Below are 18,158 nucleotides of genomic sequence, written 5' to 3'. Positions count from 1 at the left end.
ACTAAAAGCAACAAAAATTACAACTACTCTTACCATATACATGATTGACATTATACAGAAGCTCTGTTTCAACTTTCTATATTTTATTCCATAAATTAATGGTATAACTTATGACTCACCTTGCTGAGCTGATCCAGTAACCTTTGGTTCTGTTCTGATAATTCCTGGACAGCCCGCGATTTTTCTCTATCTGCCTCTCGCAGATGAACCTGCTGCCTCTCCAACTCATCCTGAAGCTGTTTCACATCACTCTCCAGCTCTGACACACGCCCTTCCCACTCTCCTTCTCGGTTCTCAAATCGTCTTCTGAGCTCATGTTTCTCTTGTTCTAAGTGCTGGGTGAAAAGTGAAGAGGATTTAAAAAGTGTTAAAAATTCCACAGCCTTTCTTTTTTTCTCTTTCACACTCTCCTAACTGTTCTTTTCCCAAGTCAGTCAGCACAACGAAACACTGCCACATAGGAAAAGTGGCCCATTTTTTAGTAACGAAATATTCCTTTCTTCCAGAGTAGGGAAGGAGCTGGTTTCAGAGAATGCCATTCCTACCGAAAATACTTAATGTTGTTATGTTTATTCTTGACTTTGGGCATGAGGTTCTAGACAGGAGTTCAACTGAAATTTAGCAAATCATCTAATCAATTGGTGAACTATACATTTAAACAACTTACAATGACTCCTTAAGAAGGCTTCTTTTGAAATCATCTATAAGATCTGGCATAATACTAGGTACTAAGAATCACAGAATTTTTGGAGACAAAAAGAAACCCAGAGATCCTTCATATTAACTATTTCTTCTTACAAACAAGGCAACAGAAGATAAGAGGTTAAGTAACAAGCTCAAGGTCAATACTAGTAAATGGCAGAGCTCGAATTTGTGTCTAAATCACTTAACTGTTTTGCTCAAATCACAACTCAATAAATATTTGCTGCTATATATAACACTGCATTTCAAAATCATTAAGGGAAGTTCAGATTCAGGCCTACTTTAAATCATGGCCTATCAGCCTTACATATTTATTTCTGATCCATCCATTCATTCTTGAGTGCCTACTATGGGTCAGCCACTGTGCTGGGAACATAGTGATAAGCAAAACAGACGTGGTTCTTGCCTTTGTGGAGTTTTCATTTTAGTGGGAGAGGCTGATACAAGCAATAAGTTGTGTGTGACAAATGGTATGCAGGAAAAGTACAGATGGTTTGAAGTAGCAGCTCAATAGAAAAGGATTCTTTTGGGTTGAAGGAAATAAGAACATCTTTTCCTTTCTGTGACATAAATATGGATGCCTCTTTTCAGAGGCAAGTATAATCTCCTACTTAAAAAGCACAGTATGTACAAAAAAGGCCAAGCCTATACTTCAAGGAGTATATGAAATATGTTAAAGCAATGGTCCCTCAACTTTTGGTGCTCTCAGAAAAGCTCTGGTATAATTGTCCAAAGTATATCTACCTGAACCCCAATTCCAACTGTGATTCAATTAAGAATGGGATGCTGTCTAGGCATGCATTCATCTACCATCCATCCATCCATCCATCTATCTATCTATCTATCTATCTATCTATCTATCTATCTATCTATCTGTTCTACAGGAAATCCTGATGCATTGAAGGTTGATATCAAGCACTGAGATTGTGTGAAGGAAGCTATGCTCTTATTCTATCAGAGTTCTCACTTTCTGAACATCTTTTGGAACAATTCTTTTGTAAAGCCTTAAGGGCCAGTGTATAATTATACAAGAAAATCAGTGCCATTACTTCAATTACTTCACATCTGAGATATGTCTAAAAAAGATTATTCCACTCCATCCTGCTATCTTATTCCCCTTACTTTGTTCCGGGTGACTTCTGAATGTTTCTGAAAGTCGAATTTACCGCCCAAAGATGAAAATTTGCCATGATAGAGCAATCCAAAGAATGTGCCAAAAGATAAAAAGTTACCCAAAATTAAAATTCTGAGCACATTAGCAAAGGCGGTTTTCACAGAAATAAATGTACAACCTCCCAAACTGACCACTTTAAGAGAATAATTCACTTGGATATAGCCACTCTAGTATATCTGTTGAAAAAGTCACATTAACATTATACTTTGTATAGCTTCAGTTTGAAGTATGTGGGAAAAAGAATGACAAGAGAGGGACTTCTACTCAGCATGAGACTATTATGCTCTATCTATGCTTCTCTCAGATTGCTAAACTTCCAAAATGAGGATGTTTTAGTCACTGGAGATACCTCAGAAAGGTAAAATGCGGAAACAAATGCTAATTGCAATCCTAAAACTGTGATTCTTGGTTTTGAGTTTTTCCAAAATGGAAAAGAATGAGCAGAAGGCAACAGCAAGAACTCAGTAATCACAGTGTTACTGAGAGGCCAGATAAATTAGGCTGTGTTCTAAAAGAACAGAGAGACTTAAAAATATTCAGCAAACAGCTGTTAGTGAACAGCCCAACCAAGCAACTAAAACAATCCATTCCACTTGGAGGGGAGGGTTTGAGGACAGGTGGTGCTGATCAATCTATTCTGTCCTTACATTTCTTTGGAGATGTGACAAACTTCCTAATTCAGGTTTCCCAACACTCTGAAAAATAATCAAGACTTTCCTATTAATAAACACACAGAATTTAGCCCTTTGTTTACTTTAAAGAATGAAAGGTTTCTTTTAGAATTATATTTCCAATTAAGTGCTAAGTAAACCAATAAACTCTAGGCAGAATTATCAGTGAGTGTATGTATGGGTCAGGCTGTCTACGCTATTCCTTGTTTCTTGGGGTTATATGGTGTTTTAAAAGTTACTATCTACACTTGAACCTAATATACTGTTGTACGCCAAGAAAAAAATATCAAAACTATCAATGTCATCAAGAGCAAGAAAGTCCAAGAAACTGTCACAGCGAAGAAGAGACTAAGAAGATATGGAAAGTAAATGTAATGTGGTACGCTGGACGGAATCCTGGAACAGAAAAAGACATTAGGTAAAGGCTAAGGAAATCTGAATAAACTAAGGACTTTAGTTAATAATAACATATCAGTATTGGTTTGTTAATTATGACAAATGTATCATAATATAAGATGTCAATAACAGAGGAAACTGGTTACAGGGCATACGGAAACTCTCTGTACCATCTTTCCAATTTTTCTGTAAATCTAGCCAATTCTGAAGTAGTAAGGGAGCAGATGGGACCAAAACAAAACCAGTCTCATCACTTAATAGTTAAATCAACATTCTCTCAGAATCTACTCGTGTTTATCTTTCAAACCAACCTGCGAGAAAATGTGTTTGACTCCACTGTCTGACAGTTTGTGGAAAATTACAAATGCTTTTTGAAGTAAGAGCCGATTCTCTACTTCTAACTATTTAATTTAATTGAAATTATAGTAGAGTAGCTATGTTAAACTTTAGAAAGTATTTTTTTGTCTAAGTAGACATTCTAAAATCTTGGCCTCTTAAAAAATACACGAGGAAAATTCACTTGCAGGTATCAAATGAAATAGGCCCCTGAAAATCAGGTTTGTCATTCTCATATTAACATTAAAAGAATTAACAAGGAACTAATGACGTCTTTAAAGAATATTTGTAAATGTATGTTTTATTTTAAAAAACTTAAAAAATTTAACGATAATTTTCAAACATATCTAGAAGAAACAGTATAACTGAACCTTCCATCATTCAGCTTCAGGAATGATTGTATTTGGCTTTTTAAAAATAAGCATTTAAAAAATGTTATTTTTTAAGTTGTGGTAAAGGACAGAAGTCCCCCCTTATCTGCAGTTTCACTTTCCTGTTTCAATTACCTGCAGACAACTGCAGTCCAAAAATAGTAAATGGAAAATTCCAGAAAGAAACAATTCACAAGTTTAAATTTCCCGCCTGAGTAGTGGGATGAAATCTCGCACCCTCCCACTCTGTTCTTCCTGGGAAGTGAATCATCACTTTGTCCAGCATATCTATGCTGTATATGCTGTCAATCACTTGGTAGCCCTCTGGGTTATCAGACCTAACTGTCATGGTATTGCAGAGCATGTGTTCAAGTCACCCTTATTTTACTTAATAATGGCCCCAAAGTGCAAGAGTAGTAATGCTGGCAATTCGGATATGCCAGATAAACCGTGAAGTGTTTACTGGAAGTGAAAAGGTGAAAGTTTTCAACTTAATTGTTTTATTTTACTATTGTTGTTAATCTCTTACTGTGCCTGATTTATGCATTAAACTTTAACATAGTTACGTACGTATAGGGAAAATAATAGTTCTTATAGTGTTTGGTACTATTTGTGGTTTCAGGCATCCACTGGGTGTCTTGGAACATATTCCCCTCAGATAAGGGGAGACTATGGTATACATAGCATAAAAGTTATCATCTTAATCATTTTTAAGTATACAGTTTAGTAAAGTGCATTCACACTGTTGTGCAACCAAGCTCCAAAAATTTTAAATGAATTTTTAACCTGCAGAGGAGTGAGCGTTTTAAAGAATAGTTTAAGAACTTTAACCTATTTTATTATTGTTTATCAAGTCAATAGCAAAAAGTCAAAGGTAATTTATTCTTTTAAAAATAGAACCTTTCTTGTTATAAAATTTTAAAATCTTTTCTTTGTTGAAAAAATGTATAATGTCTCTACATGGAACCCAAGATGTGTGTAACTGCACAATCAGGATTACTCTGAAATCTATAACTAATCAAACTAACTGATATGATGTTCCTTTCAAGTTTGCTGTCTCTTCAAGTCGCTCACTGAAGGAATTTCAAATCACAAGTATAAATCTTTGCAGTAGTACTTCTATATAGAGTTGTGTAATTGAATCTCTTTTTTTTTAAAAAAAGACACCCTTTCATTTCTAGACCTCTACTTCAAATGAAAATTAAACAATTCAATTCATTGGGTTGCTTTTTGGCAGTCTACCTATAGGTTTCACAAACCACTTTTTAGAGAGTTATCTCAGGAGTTCATCAACTGGCAGACCTAGTTAACAGGCCAACTGAACCACAGGGCACTCATTCACTGGTTTCTTTTTTCTTCCTGATTTACTTTTGGTATATTGTTGGACTACAGACACACTTTAATCTTATTACAGAAAAGTTTCTGAATCTACATTGACTGTTTAACCAGTAGTTGTGATATGGAACCAGACTAGGTTCAAGACTTTACTAATCTCTTGTAATAAAAAAGTGGTTGCAACCAAAGCGAGTAACAGTAAATTACAGACAGGAAAAGACAATCTCCTCTCCCCTGCCATAGATGCCCCCCTCCTTTTTAAATCTAATTTTTAGAAATGCTGGTGCTCCATACCACTTTCAAGATTCTTTTCTAATTAAGGGCAAACAAACAGGCATAGCTCTGAAAGACTTTGGTTTAGAGACATGGCAGAAATCTTACAGATACATTAAAGGGTATTTATAACAATAATTAAAGTAATATGGTTCACACAGGTTGCATTTGGCCATGCAATTGCATGTGTGAGACCCAGAACACTTAAAAGTACTATTTAAATACACGTAAATACTGAAGTCCAAATTAAACCCACTACCGGCAGTCACATGTTTGCCTGACTGCAATGGAACCACATTTCCTAATCCCTGAGTATTTGAAGGCTATATAAAGCTCCTTTAGAGGCACTTGTTTCCCACAACTCTGAGCTGCCTGGAAGTTAAGACAAGGGCATCTGGAGGCCTTAACTCCAAAACTGGAAAGCTTTAGGCTAACACCCTGATTAGAGATTAACTACTTTGAAAACCTGGAACATATTCTAAATGCTTTCCCTTTCTCATTTCTGTGTGCAGACATCATCTCAGTGCTGTATAAATTAGTCATACTGTAAGCTCTATTCTAGATGCTGTGTACAGTGCATACATAGAACAGCTCACAGCGGCTGGAGTTGTGCATTGACCCATTTGTTGTGAGCAAGGTGGGAAAGTAAGGTGTATTCAGTAGATGCCGTGGTTTGATAACCTGAAACCCTCCATCTTACCCGCCCCCGCCCCTAGACGGTTTTCTGCGAGGTAGGGTGAGCAAGGAAAGGGTGGGGTGGGGTTGGGTTGGTAGGTGAGTGGCGCCAGAAGCCCAGGGCCGGGCAGGCGGATGCCTGGGAAGCCCCGGCTTCCCACCCATCCCAGGAGGGACTTCCTCACCTCCAATTTGTCTGTCAGCTCCTTGTGCATCTGTTCGTACTGCCGGCTCATGTCCTGGTTCCTCTCGAGCAGCGCCTTGCCCAGGCGGGCCGCCAACACCAGATCCTTCTCCTTCTGCCGGATCACCGACAGCAGCTCCGGGTCCTGGGCGGGCGGCGGCTGCTGTCCGGCTCCCTCCGCTGAAGGCCCAGGCTCGGCCGGAGGATGCTCCCCGGGGTCGGACGGCCGTTCCCCGGCCGCCAGCAGCGCCAATTCCTCCTCTAACGCCAGTTCTAGCTCCCCGGGGCTCCCGGGGAAGGAGACGAGGGCAGCGGCGGCTGGACTCCCGACTGCGTCCACGGCCGCGGCGGGCAGCTCCATGCAGCAGGCGCTGTCCGGCTCGGCAGGTGCTGAAGCGCGGCCGGCCAAGCCCAGGCAGAAGGCGGACATGCCCGCGCGCGCGGAGCCCGCAGCGGTGCGGCCCGGCCGGCGCGCGCCAGGCTGCAGGGGGGAGGGGCCCCGCCGCGCCGCCCCGCGCCTCGCCTCGCGCCGCGGCACGCGCCCCCCGGGTCCCCGCGAGCCCTGGGCGCGGCGCGCGCCGGCCCGCCCCTCCCCCGCGCCGGCGGCACGCGCCCCCTCCCCCCGCACCCGGGCTCAGCTGCTCGGCGCGCGCTGGGGAGCAGAAGGGGGTGGCAAAGGGAAGGCTGAGGAAGGCAAGACTGAGAGACCGCGAAGCTGGAGGGGAGGTTGCAGGAAGGAACGCCGCCGCCGGGTTTTCAGCCGCCCTGTTGCTGCTGCTGCCGCTGCCGCCGCCGGCCGGGCAGCGCTTCACCGGGCGGGCTGTGCTCCGCTGTCGCTGCGACGCTCGCTGCTGCTGCTGCTGCTGCCGGCGGCCGCTCTCTGCAGCCGCGCTCCATGTCCCTCGGCTCGGCGGCAGCGGCAGCTGCTGAGGGCGCCGAGGCGGCGATTCCACATCGCGCGCGGCGCAGCCCGGCGAGCTCCTTCCTGCCTCCCTCGGCTCCTCCCGCTCACCGGGCCGGCCGCACCCCGCCCCGGGCTTCCGGCCGCGCCCCTTTCCCCGCCCCTTGCCGACGCATGACGCGCGCAGGCACCTGTTCGCCGCGCCCGCGCGGGATTTGCCGGCTGGTGGGTCTCCTCAGCGGCGCCCAGGTGGCGCCGGCAGCCTTAACCCCTGCGCTGCCTCACGCCCGGTGGCTGCGCGCGCCTCCTGTGGAGACGGCCGGCTCATCCCAAAGGGACCGAGCGGCTCCCCGGCACGGCCACGCCCCCGACCTCGAGTCCACCTCAGGGTGTGGCCCCGCCCCCAGCACGCTCTTCTCGGGGTATGGCCTCGTTCTCACCTCAATCACGGCCCCGCCCCCAGCCTCGTTCTCACCTCAGGGCATGGCCTTTCCCCCGTCCTCGCTCCCACTTCTGGTCTGGAGAGTTTCTCAGAGTCTAGTGGGGCTTACGTGGTTTCCAAGGGGATTGAGGACATTGCTCCAAGACAGGTGGCCAAGCCCGGGAAGGAAAGGAAGAGAGAGGGAGGGAGGGAGGGAGGGAGGAGAGAGACAGAGAAACAGGGACAGGGACAGAGAGAGACTCGCAGTCAGGAATTTAGGTCTGGGCCCCCTCAAGAGCTAAGCAGTCAAGAGAGGGAGCCCTAGAGTACAGTAGAAGGGATGATCTCAGAAACCCGGCATCTTAATGATTATGACTCAGGGATATGAGGGACCAGAACCTCGGAAATAATAGCCCTGAAAGGAAGGAGTTATGTTGAGAAACAACGGAAAAAACTCACAGAGGAGAATATAAACCAAAGAATCCCTTTAATAATTTACGTTTATTAGGTACTTAGTGTGTGCCAAGTCTCGTGTTAAGTGCTTTATTAGGATAATCCTCAAAAGAACCTTATAAAGTAAATACTGTCACTCTTCCCATTTTACAGAGAAGGAAATGAAATCATCTGCCCTGGTCATTACAGCAGGATCAGGTTCAGGCAGGCTGACTCAAGGGTTCAGGTAAATCGTTATTCTTTACTTTCTTCACATATACGAAATCTTGAGGATGATAAATGGTAATTTGTGACCAAGTTGGCCTGGGTGGATAAAGAAAGTGGCATTAGGCAAGCTTTCTGTAATGATCAAAAGAAAGATTAAAGAGTCTACTGGGTGATTCCAATCAATTCTTGCTTTGACCTCATTGGCGATACTCTGTCTCCTGTTTTCAGACACTATCCTGTATGAAGCTAGAATTGTTCCTTATTTCCCTTTCCTCTTGGACAACAACTCATCTTTGAGTTAGATCATAATTTGATTCTTTTCATCACAGTGAGATGGAAATTTCAGGATGAGAGGCTTAAACAGGTCAAATAGTTTCTCATGGCTTTTATTCCTTATTAAATTCGGAGCCTGCCAATATTCAGATATATACATCACTTTCTATCTTCAGACTTAAGGAGAGAATCCAAAAGACCTTGAGCCTCATGGCTAGCTTTGTTCACTTGTTGATCCGAAAGGAGACAGATAATAGAAGGGTTCCCACACGAGTGTTAGAACTGAAATTTGAAAGTTGATCATGGAACCATTTCAGCAATGGACTGTGCTAACACTTTATTAACTCTCTCTTGAGCAGAAATTGTGGGCCCATGGTGAGATCCAATTGCAATTCCCTTTGCCTTTTTTGATTAGGAAAGGGCAAGTTTCTCTCATATATTTATAGAGACACACATATCAAAAGCAAACAGAATTCCTAATCAAAATGGGTTTCAGCTCTTTATTTTTCCTTGATGCAGACTTTCAGCTCATCTTTGCAAAAAGCTTTTTGGCTTGCCTTTCTTGAACTCAGTGGTCCTACTCTATTAGACTTAGCTGTTACTGTGAGAATGAACTCTCAAGTGCTAATTCTAGCTCCTGAAGATCTTTCTTCACAGTGTTCCACTGCCTAACCTGATTAGGAAGTGATGATTTTCTGCGATAAGTTTGCCCTAAGTATTCTCTTCTTGAATAGTCAAAGGAGATCAGCTCAAGTTAAGATAACTATTTAGATAATGGTTCTTACATTTTTTGGTCTCAGAACCTCTTTACACTCTTAAAAATTATTGAAGATCTTAAAAACCTTTAGTTTATATAAGTTTAGATATTGATATTTATCATATTAAAAAATAAAACTGATAGCATTTTTAATTTTGTTAATTCATTTAAAATATATTAAACCTATTACATGTTAATGTAATTCTATTGCATTTGAATGAAAAATCATTGTATATTTCCAAATTTTAAAAAATGGATGGGAGAAGCAGCCTTATTTTTCATTTTGTAGATCTCTTTAATGATTGCTTTAATAGTAGAAAACAGGATGTTTATATCTGCTTCTTCATTCAAAGCAGTGATGTTTTGATTGAAATACATGAAGAAAATCTGGTCTCACAAAGATGTAGTTAAGGAAAAGGAGGACTATTTTAGTAGCCTTTTGAGATTATTGTGGATATTTTTCTTTGACATTACATAAAAACTCGATAAGTGATAGCTTCTTAATTATAATTTGGAATCTAAAACTATGCCAATGAAATCCATTGATGTATCTTTCACTTTGAATGGATCTTTTACCTGTGTATGATTAATTTTGTAACAGCATGTATTAGTCATTTGGAAAATGTAAGTTCACTGAGTTACACAGATCTTCCAAATATTGTCACACGTCATTATACTATATTTTAAAAATTACATTCATTAATGTCACCACTGATCTCATCGGAAAAGTCTTTAAGTGTTGGCAAGCTATCAAGCTTACTGAAGAAGATATGAGTGTTCCAAAATTCTTATTTCCACTTTAAAGCTTCAGTTTTCTTATCGGCAACAACATTGTTATTGTTTTCCTTGAAGTGACAGGCTTGCTTCATTAATTTTTAAGAAAATGTCTGCTAAATACTCATACTCTGAATACCATAGTTTCTCAGTCATTCATTAAGTAAAAATGGTGTTCAGTGAGCAGCATGACTAGTTGAGCTCATAACTCAAGTGGTGGTTCATGTGCTTTATTTCAAGACAACCATTGTGGTTAAGTATGCAGAAGTGCTTCATGGGTATTAAAAAAAGTACTGAAGGGTCAGGATTTTGTAAAAGTAATGTATCACCTTAAGTGAAACTGTTTTCTTTCTTCCTGTGAGCACACAGTAGTGAAGAATAACATGTCCACCAGAATGCTTTGGTACCCCTGCCTTGAATTGTGCTAAAGTATAAGTAGTGTTACCCACCGTTGCTTTTGCTCCATCAGTGCAAATGTCAACACAGTGAAAAACGAAAATAGTATTAGACAATTAGTATAGCTATGAAATTAGTTTTACTATTATTAATAAAATTAGAATTACTATTATTTAAATAGTAATTACTATTATTTGATTTATAGACCCCCTCAAAGGGTCTTCGGGACCTACAGGAGTTGGTAAACCAATTTGAGAACCGTCGTTTTAGAGCCACTCAAGACCATTAGGTCAGCCTTGAGCCAAGAAGAACGGACAAGTATCTGTGTACATGAAATTAGTGCCAAGATTTAAAACTCATCAAAGCAAAGTTATGAAAACCCTCAGGCTTCTAAGAAGCTTATTACTTAGTTTATCCTACTTCATACTAGAATAATAGTAGCTAAAATACATTTAGCATTACATTCCTTAAATCCATTATATGACATCTTATTTAGTCCTCACACTACCCTATAATGCTTGTATGTAACATCAATATATACTACTGGTGATGCTAGTGATACTATATGATACTATATGATACTGTGATGCTAGTGTTTTAGGCCTGTCTGACTCTTAAGTCCTTGCTTTTATTACTATGCCTCACTTCACTTTTTTATCTTTTATATATTCCTTTATCTATATTTGCATTAGTGTTATTTTTGGTACCTGGATATCCTGGTTGAACTTGGATATGACTATACTATATACTATAGATGGACTTCTGCATAAGTTCTGTTATATCACTAAGGGCAAAACATGAAATTTTCCTTCTTAGAAACCCTATTCAACATTCATTGAATTTCCTCAACTTGTTTTCTTAACATCTTGATCTGCAAATACTAGAAAGTGTAAAAGACAAAACATTTTTTAGAAAATTTGTTTTTGAAAAGTCAAGTGCTGAAGAAACACGAGTTGGCAAAACATGTTATAAAGCCGTTCTACACTTGATATTTAGCAATTACAAATGTGTGTGCATTTTTTAAGTTGTATATTTTATTTATGAGCTAGTCGTGGGAACATAAAAGTCTCAAAATTTTCTCAAATGTTATCCAAAAGCTTTTTATATATTTTTTGGAGATGAATTCGTTCAACATTTTGCAAAATGTGGTGTATATACCCCTAGTGATTCTCAACTTGATTTTTAAGGGAAAAACATTAACTTCAGTGGCTGGTGCTCACCAGTGTCAATCGGATACCCTGTCCTGCCCAGTGTGTAGGGTGTGCTTTTTCTGCTATCCATCACAGTGCCCCAGCTCACCCCGCTGGGACCCCTTCCCAGCCCTACCTAAATCACAGTAGCCCCCGCATCGCTAGGGTCTCACCTTCACAGCCCCTTCACTCCTCCCAGGGTCCTCTCCCGGACCTCAAACCCTCCCAGGGTCCTCTCCTGTCCCCCCCAACCCACACTCCCTTTCACCTTTTTCCCAGATCACCATTCTGCCTGAATTTTCACCTCTTGTCTCACCATTTCCCCACCCCGACAAGATCCTTGTTTCTCTAAATTTACAAATGCCTTTACTTGAATTAAAGCCTCATCTCACCCCTCCTGATTCCACTCCCCCAGCTTCCATCCTTTTCCATCACCATTTATGCCCAACTTTTCTCTTCCAAGTGAGAATTCCCTTTTCCCAAGGGTTTGCTTAAGTACTCCAGGTCAAGCTACCTTTTTTTACCTGTGTCCATTATTTCATGACTACTCAGGAAATACTCAGGAGTTTTCGGCTCCTGACCTATCTATCTTTTATCAGGCATCTCCAGTCTTTCTCCTTATCAAGAGCACGAACTCTGGAGCCAGACTTCCTGGCTGGAATACCAGTTCTGCCACTTACGACTTGGGTGATCTTGGATCTCTATGCTTCAGTATCCTCCTTTATAAAATGAGAATACTACTACTTACCTAATAAGGGCATTATTAAGACAAAAAGATTTCAGCTATGTAAAGCACTTAAAATGGTGCCTGGCTCATGGTAGGCACAATGAGGGTATTTGATAAATAAATAAGTACATAAAATAACTGAGCATAGATCTCTCCCTCTGACAAAATGATCGTTCCTAACTTTTATGTCTTGTCTTCCTCTCCCTTGTATGCCTGTTTCCTTTTAAAATAAATTTATCAAGTTAAAAAATGAGTCAACTCAAAATAAGTAATAATATAGATAGCCCTGGGTTTGGCAAATTCATGATGGTGGTATGCAAATGACTGAACTTGGAGTATAGTGGAGTTTTTGGGAGTGAATATCTAGGATTCCTGGGTTAGATCTGGCATTAAGCATCTTGTGTACATTTGAGCAAGGTATTTCAGGTGTTTGGGCTTTGGTTTCCTCATCTGTATGGTAAGAGGTCAGGCTGAATGATTATCTTTTGTTTTCTAAACCAGCAGATCTCATATGGAGGTGATTCTGCCCCCTGGGAACATTGGAAAATATCCAGAGACATTTTTGGTTGTTATAATGGGATTAGGTGTTTTGCTACTGGCCAGAGATGCTGCTAAACACTCTACAATGCCAGGACAGCCCCCACAACAAGAATTTTCTGTCCCCAAATGTTAATGGTGCTGATCTATTGAGAAACCCTGATCTAAAATGACAGGCTTCTACAGTTTGACCATGGGGTTTGTTGCCTGAAAAGGATATAAATGGCCTGCACACAAGAGAGCCTATGATGGAAGCCCAAAGATGCTTTTGGCTGCTTCTAGGAATTCCCATCAGGAAAACAGCCCATAATAGAGCTATACTACTTAGGCAAATAAACAACAACAACAACAACCATAACAACAACAACGACAACAAAAACCCTTTTTGATTTGGGCTGACTTGACCCCAATATTGACTAAATTTCTCTCCCCCTCCCTCCTCTAACGATTTGGCTGTTTCCGTTGCCCGAATTCATCAGAAAATTACTACTTTATGCTCAAGAGTTGGCTATTTTTTGTTTTTCCAATGCCCACATCTAGAGAGATTTGTGATTAATTTTTTTTGTATTCACATCTTTCTGCTTCTTTCCAATGATCTTGGCCCTAAAAACACTGCTCGTGTGTTTTGCTTCATGTACCATTCATCTGAAGCTATTTTTAGACATTTCCTAGTTGTATTTCATTTCAAGAATTTTCCAAACATTTGTTATATCTCGTTCTTTCTGCATCGTATTCTAGTTTAATCTATTGGCAGGCATGTTATTTATACCTATAGATACTGCTCATACCAACACTGTTTTGTAAGTGAATTTCCCATTTTTTTCTTTATTTTTGTCAATTTCAGAACAAATTGATTGTAGAACTGGTATATCACCCAGTTGCCAAGAAAACTGAAAACTTTTGTTGGTGGATAGATAGGATGCCTTTCATTTATTTTTCATAGTTTGTGTCCTCATTGCTATTACTACCCTTCTTGCTCTTGGTCAAAGGCCTTTATGGGCTTCTTGGTGTTTTCCTGTGATCAGAGGAATCATCATTTTGTGAAAGGTTGAGATTTAATTCCATGTTCTGCAGAATGTAGCTGTTTGTGTCTGGGGTGTATATGTAGGCATGTTAAGTGTTCTGGGAAGATAATTTGAATAACGCTCTAGCCAATATTGGTAATTTAATTTATACTTGACAGTGACTGAGAGAAACAAATTTTTATTGGTGATGAAATATTTTTTATGGATGAAATAATCTTTTAAAATTCCTAAGTTCTAATGAAATCCCATGAATTGTATAGTTATCAAGGCCATTGGCTAGTAAGTGTTTATTGAGTAACCATCAGAAGTTGGTATGAGTTTGGTATTAACATTATAGGAGACCTTTAGGATTTATGAAAACATAATTCCTATTCTCAAGGAGGATTCCATCACTGATTGTGTAAGAGAGTGTGGTCAAACTGGGCATTCGCAAGAATCATGTGGCTTGTCAGTAGCTCACACCAGAGGAAATATAGGGCTTAAGAATGTGTTCTCTAGGGTAAGACCCAGTTTCAAGCGGCTCCCATATTTACTAGCTGAATAACCCTGGACAAGTTAGTTAACCTTTCTGACCACTAGGCATTGTGTAAGTAAATAATTTTGTTCACTAATGTGTTCTTAAGGCATAGCACAGTGCCTAGAATATAGTAGGAACTTGATACATTTTGATGATGAATGAATAATGTATGTAAAGCACTTAGCACACGACCTAGCACATAGTGCTCACTTAATAAGATGTGACAACAAACAAACAAACCTTGATCTCAAAATGCCAGATTTGTTACTTATTAACATGGTCTGTATGGTTAATATTAACCTCTTCACTTATTCAGAACATTTATCATATAGAAGCTGCGGTATTGGATATTATGTGAGAAACAAAGATGTGTATGCTGTGATACTTGCCCTCAAAAAGTTTACAATTAATAAAAGATAGAAAACCTGAACAGAAATGACTATAATTATGACAAGTATTGAATTCTATTTAGTCTACGGCCATGCCATCCTGAACAAGCCCGGTCCTGTCTGATCTCAGAAGCTAAGTAGGGTCGGGCATGGTTAGTACTTAGATGGGAGACCACCTAGAAGATCAGGTGCTGTAGGCATAAAAAATAAAAAATAAGAGATTGTAAACTGACAAGGTTCTTACAACCTGTGAGGTCAACCAAGGGTTGCCTCATCTAAAAAAAAAAAAAAAAGAATTCTATTTAGCAGTGTATTAAATACTATATAAATTATGCTATGGCCTTTCTGTCAGTGGACGCCTCTGAGTAGGCATCGTTAAAGTGCTCTCTTCCCATGGCTGTCATGTCTGAGTCTCCCAAAGAGCCCTCGCGCCAGCAGAAGCTCTTCATCAGAGATTTGAGCTTTGAAATAACTGCCGAGAGTCTGAGGAGTCATTTTGAGCAATGGGGAACGCTCACAAACTGTGTGGTGATGGGAGAGCCAAACACCAAGTGCCCCAGAGGCTCTAAGTCTGTCACATGCACCACTGTGGAGGAGCTGGATGCAGCCACGAATGCAGGGCCACACAAAGTGGATGGAAGAGTTGTGGAACCAAAGACGGAGGTCTCAATAGAAGATTCTCAAAGACCTGGTGCCCACTTCACTGAAAAAATGATTGTTGTTTGTGGTGTTACAGAAGACACTGAAGAACATCGCCTAAGAGATGATTTTGAACAGGATGGGAAAACTGAAGTGATTGAAGTCATGACTGACCAAGGCACTGGCAGGCTTTGCTTTTGTAACCTTTGATGACTGTGGCTCTGTAGACAAGATTGTCATTCAGAAATACCATACTGTGAATGGCCACAACTGTGAAGTAAGGAAGGCCCTGTCTAAGCAAGAGATGGCTAGTGCTTCACCCAGCCAAAGAGGTTGAAGCAGTTCTGGAAGGTTTGGTGGTGGTTGCGGAGGTGGTTTTGGTAGGAATGACAACTTTGGTCATGGTGGAAACTTCAGTGGTCAAGGTGGCTTTGGTTGCAGCCTAGTGGTGGAGGAAATGGTGGCAGCGGGGATGGCTATAATGGATTCGATAATGATGGAAGCAGTTTTTGAGGTGGTAGAAGCTACAGTGATTTTGGCAATTATGACAGTCAGTCTTTAAATTTCAGACCTATGAAGAGAGGAAACTTTGGAGGCAGAAAGAAACTGTAGCTCCAGTGATGGTAGAGGCCAATACTTTGCCAAACCATGAAACCAAGGAGGCTTTGGCACTTCCAGCAGCAGCAGTAGCTATGGCGGTGGCAGAATGTTTTAATTACTGCCAGGAAACAAAGCTTAGCAGGAGAGGAGAGCCAGAGAAATGACAGGGAAGCTACAGGTTACAACAGATTTGTGAACTCAGCCAAGCGCAGCGGTGGCAGGGCCTAGCTGCTACAAAGAAGACATGTTTTAGACAATACTAATATGTATGGGCAAAAAACTTGAGGGCTGTATTTGTGACTAATTATATAACAGGTTATTTTCATTTCTGTTCTGTGGAAAGTGTAAAACGTTCCAACAAAAGGTTTTAATGTAGATTTTTATTTTTGTATCCATGCTGTTGATGGCTAAATGTAATAGTCTGATCATGACGCCAAATAATTTTTTTTTTTAAATTACACTCTGCATTTTTTTGGAATCCAGGGAAGGGAGATATTACTAGAGACGGCATAAAACTAGAAGTCTGTATGATTTTTAGTATTGCCATGAGCTGGCAATGTCAGTGGCAGCGTACTTTTACCTTCTCCCTTGGTATATGCCACTGACAATATTTGACAAAATTGATCAAAGAACACTTTGTGAAGTTGGCCCTTAAAGAATATAAGGGATTCCATAGGCAAAGATGGAAGACAAGGCAAGCAGAGGAAACAACTTCTCCAAAGACATGGGGCTCAGGAAACCAGCAAAGGAGGGAGAGAGTAAAGTTATAAAGGTAAAGACAGGCTGGCATTGGCTTGTGGAAGAAGAGAACATGCCATTTATTAAGTGCCTACTATGAGCAGCCAAAGGATTGGCTTACATTATCTTGCTTAAACTTCACAACAGTCCTTCCAGATGTGTATTATTACCCCCATGTTGTAGATGAGGAAACTGAGGTTCTGAGAGGTTAAGGGTCTTGCCCCCACCACTTCCAAAATCTCACAACTAGAAAAGGGCAGGGCTGAAATTTAAACAGAGGTCAGGTTGCTTTTAGAACCTGTGGTCTTTCCACCTATCGAGCCTTGAGTGCTGAGCCAAAGGCAATGGGGGAGCCATTGGAGATTTTAAAACCATGAGCTGTCCTGCAGGAAGACAAATCTGGTGCTGGTGTTAAGGATGAACTCCAGGTGGAAGTCAAGAATCAGAGAGACCAGTTCCAGTGCTGCTGGAAGAGTCTCAATAGGAGATACACTGGAAATGGAGAAAAAAATGTCAGCGGGGCTGTAAAGAAAGAATTGCTAGGATTTGGAGACTGGATATTAAGGAGTGGGAGTGAGGAAAAAGGAGCTGCAGATGTGCCTCTGAGGTTACTAACCTGGGCAGCAGAATGATAGTGCTATTGCCAGAACAGGAAAGCCAGAAAAGAGAGATAATCACACAATTAGACCCTTGATTTGGCTGTGGCCAAGGACATCTGGCCTATACAGGGAAATAAGACAAGCATGTAATCAGTATAAATATAGCAATTATAGGAGTGAGTTGTTGAGATATTGGTAAGGGATTGTATTAATGGGTTTGAAAATGAAAAGTCCTCATCTGGAAGAAAGCTTCTTAAAGGAAAAAATATCGTGGATAGAGGAAAAAGGCTAGAATATTTGACAGGAGGAGAAGGGTTGTTCTCTGTGTTTGGAAAAGCATTGATGAAGGCTTGGCGATGGGAGATGGAGAGCTAAACATGGCTGCATGCCTGGGCAAATGGGAGCTTCTCTCCATTATCCGGCCAGTGTGACCACAGGTGGACTGACCAATTCTCCCATTTTCCCTGATTCTCATCTGCAGCAAAGAACTTTGACAACCCACCAATCTAAAAAAAGAGATTAGGGAAGAAGCAGGTCGTCCTGATGAGTTTAGAAAATAATTGCATAGAAGAAAGAGCTGTGTGCATGTTTTATTATACATTTGCATTTACAAAAATCAAGAATTTGCAAAGGCTTATATTCAAGAAGGCATGAAATTACCCATTAAAAGAAGAGAAGATGGCAAGAACTCAAAATCTGGTTACAGAATTTAATTTAATTGAAGAAAAAGCCAGCAATACATCAAAGGTATAAATCTGCATTTCCCTGGGGTCTTGATGGAGTGATTCAGCTTTTTTTAGTAAGTGGGTCAGAAAACTGCTAATTCTGTAATGATTTTGTTCAACTGCAGTCAGCTGGTACATTTGTTTCTTGCGGATCTAAAAAAACAAATGTTAAG

The 18,158-nt window shown here is 40.8% G+C and overlaps 1 protein-coding gene and 2 pseudogenes across 2 annotated transcripts in view; 2 read left to right on the top strand and 1 right to left on the bottom strand.

The window, feature by feature from the left end:
* BICDL1 (BICD family like cargo adaptor 1) overlaps positions 1–7,679 on the bottom strand; it is an 81,498-nt gene extending 73,819 nt beyond the window's left edge. The window contains exons 1-3 of one of the 2 annotated variants that reach the window (XM_039868296.1): positions 7,494–7,679; positions 6,119–7,325; positions 120–335 (exon numbers count right to left, since the gene is read on the bottom strand). In XM_039868296.1, coding sequence (XP_039724230.1) covers positions 120–335; positions 6,119–6,547 — 645 coding nt within the window. In that variant the 5' untranslated portion in view covers positions 6,548–7,325; positions 7,494–7,679. Of the gene's footprint in view, positions 1–119; positions 336–6,118; positions 7,326–7,493 lie in introns of those variants that run through there. The other variant, XM_039868297.1, reaches the window with a different exon arrangement.
* A 7,087-nt stretch (positions 7,680–14,766) lies between these two features.
* On the top strand, positions 14,767–14,884 carry LOC120606875 (uncharacterized; annotated as a pseudogene).
* Positions 14,885–15,086: 202 nt separating this feature from the next.
* On the top strand, positions 15,087–16,180 carry LOC120606712 (heterogeneous nuclear ribonucleoprotein A1-like; annotated as a pseudogene).
* Positions 16,181–18,158: the final 1,978 nt, after the last annotated feature.

Source organism: Pteropus medius, unplaced genomic scaffold (assembly GCF_902729225.1).
Source record: "Pteropus medius unplaced genomic scaffold, Ma_sr-lr_union100, whole genome shotgun sequence".
Taxonomy (NCBI): domain Eukaryota; kingdom Metazoa; phylum Chordata; class Mammalia; order Chiroptera; family Pteropodidae; genus Pteropus; species Pteropus medius.
This window is presented reverse-complemented; position numbering and strand designations above follow the sequence as displayed.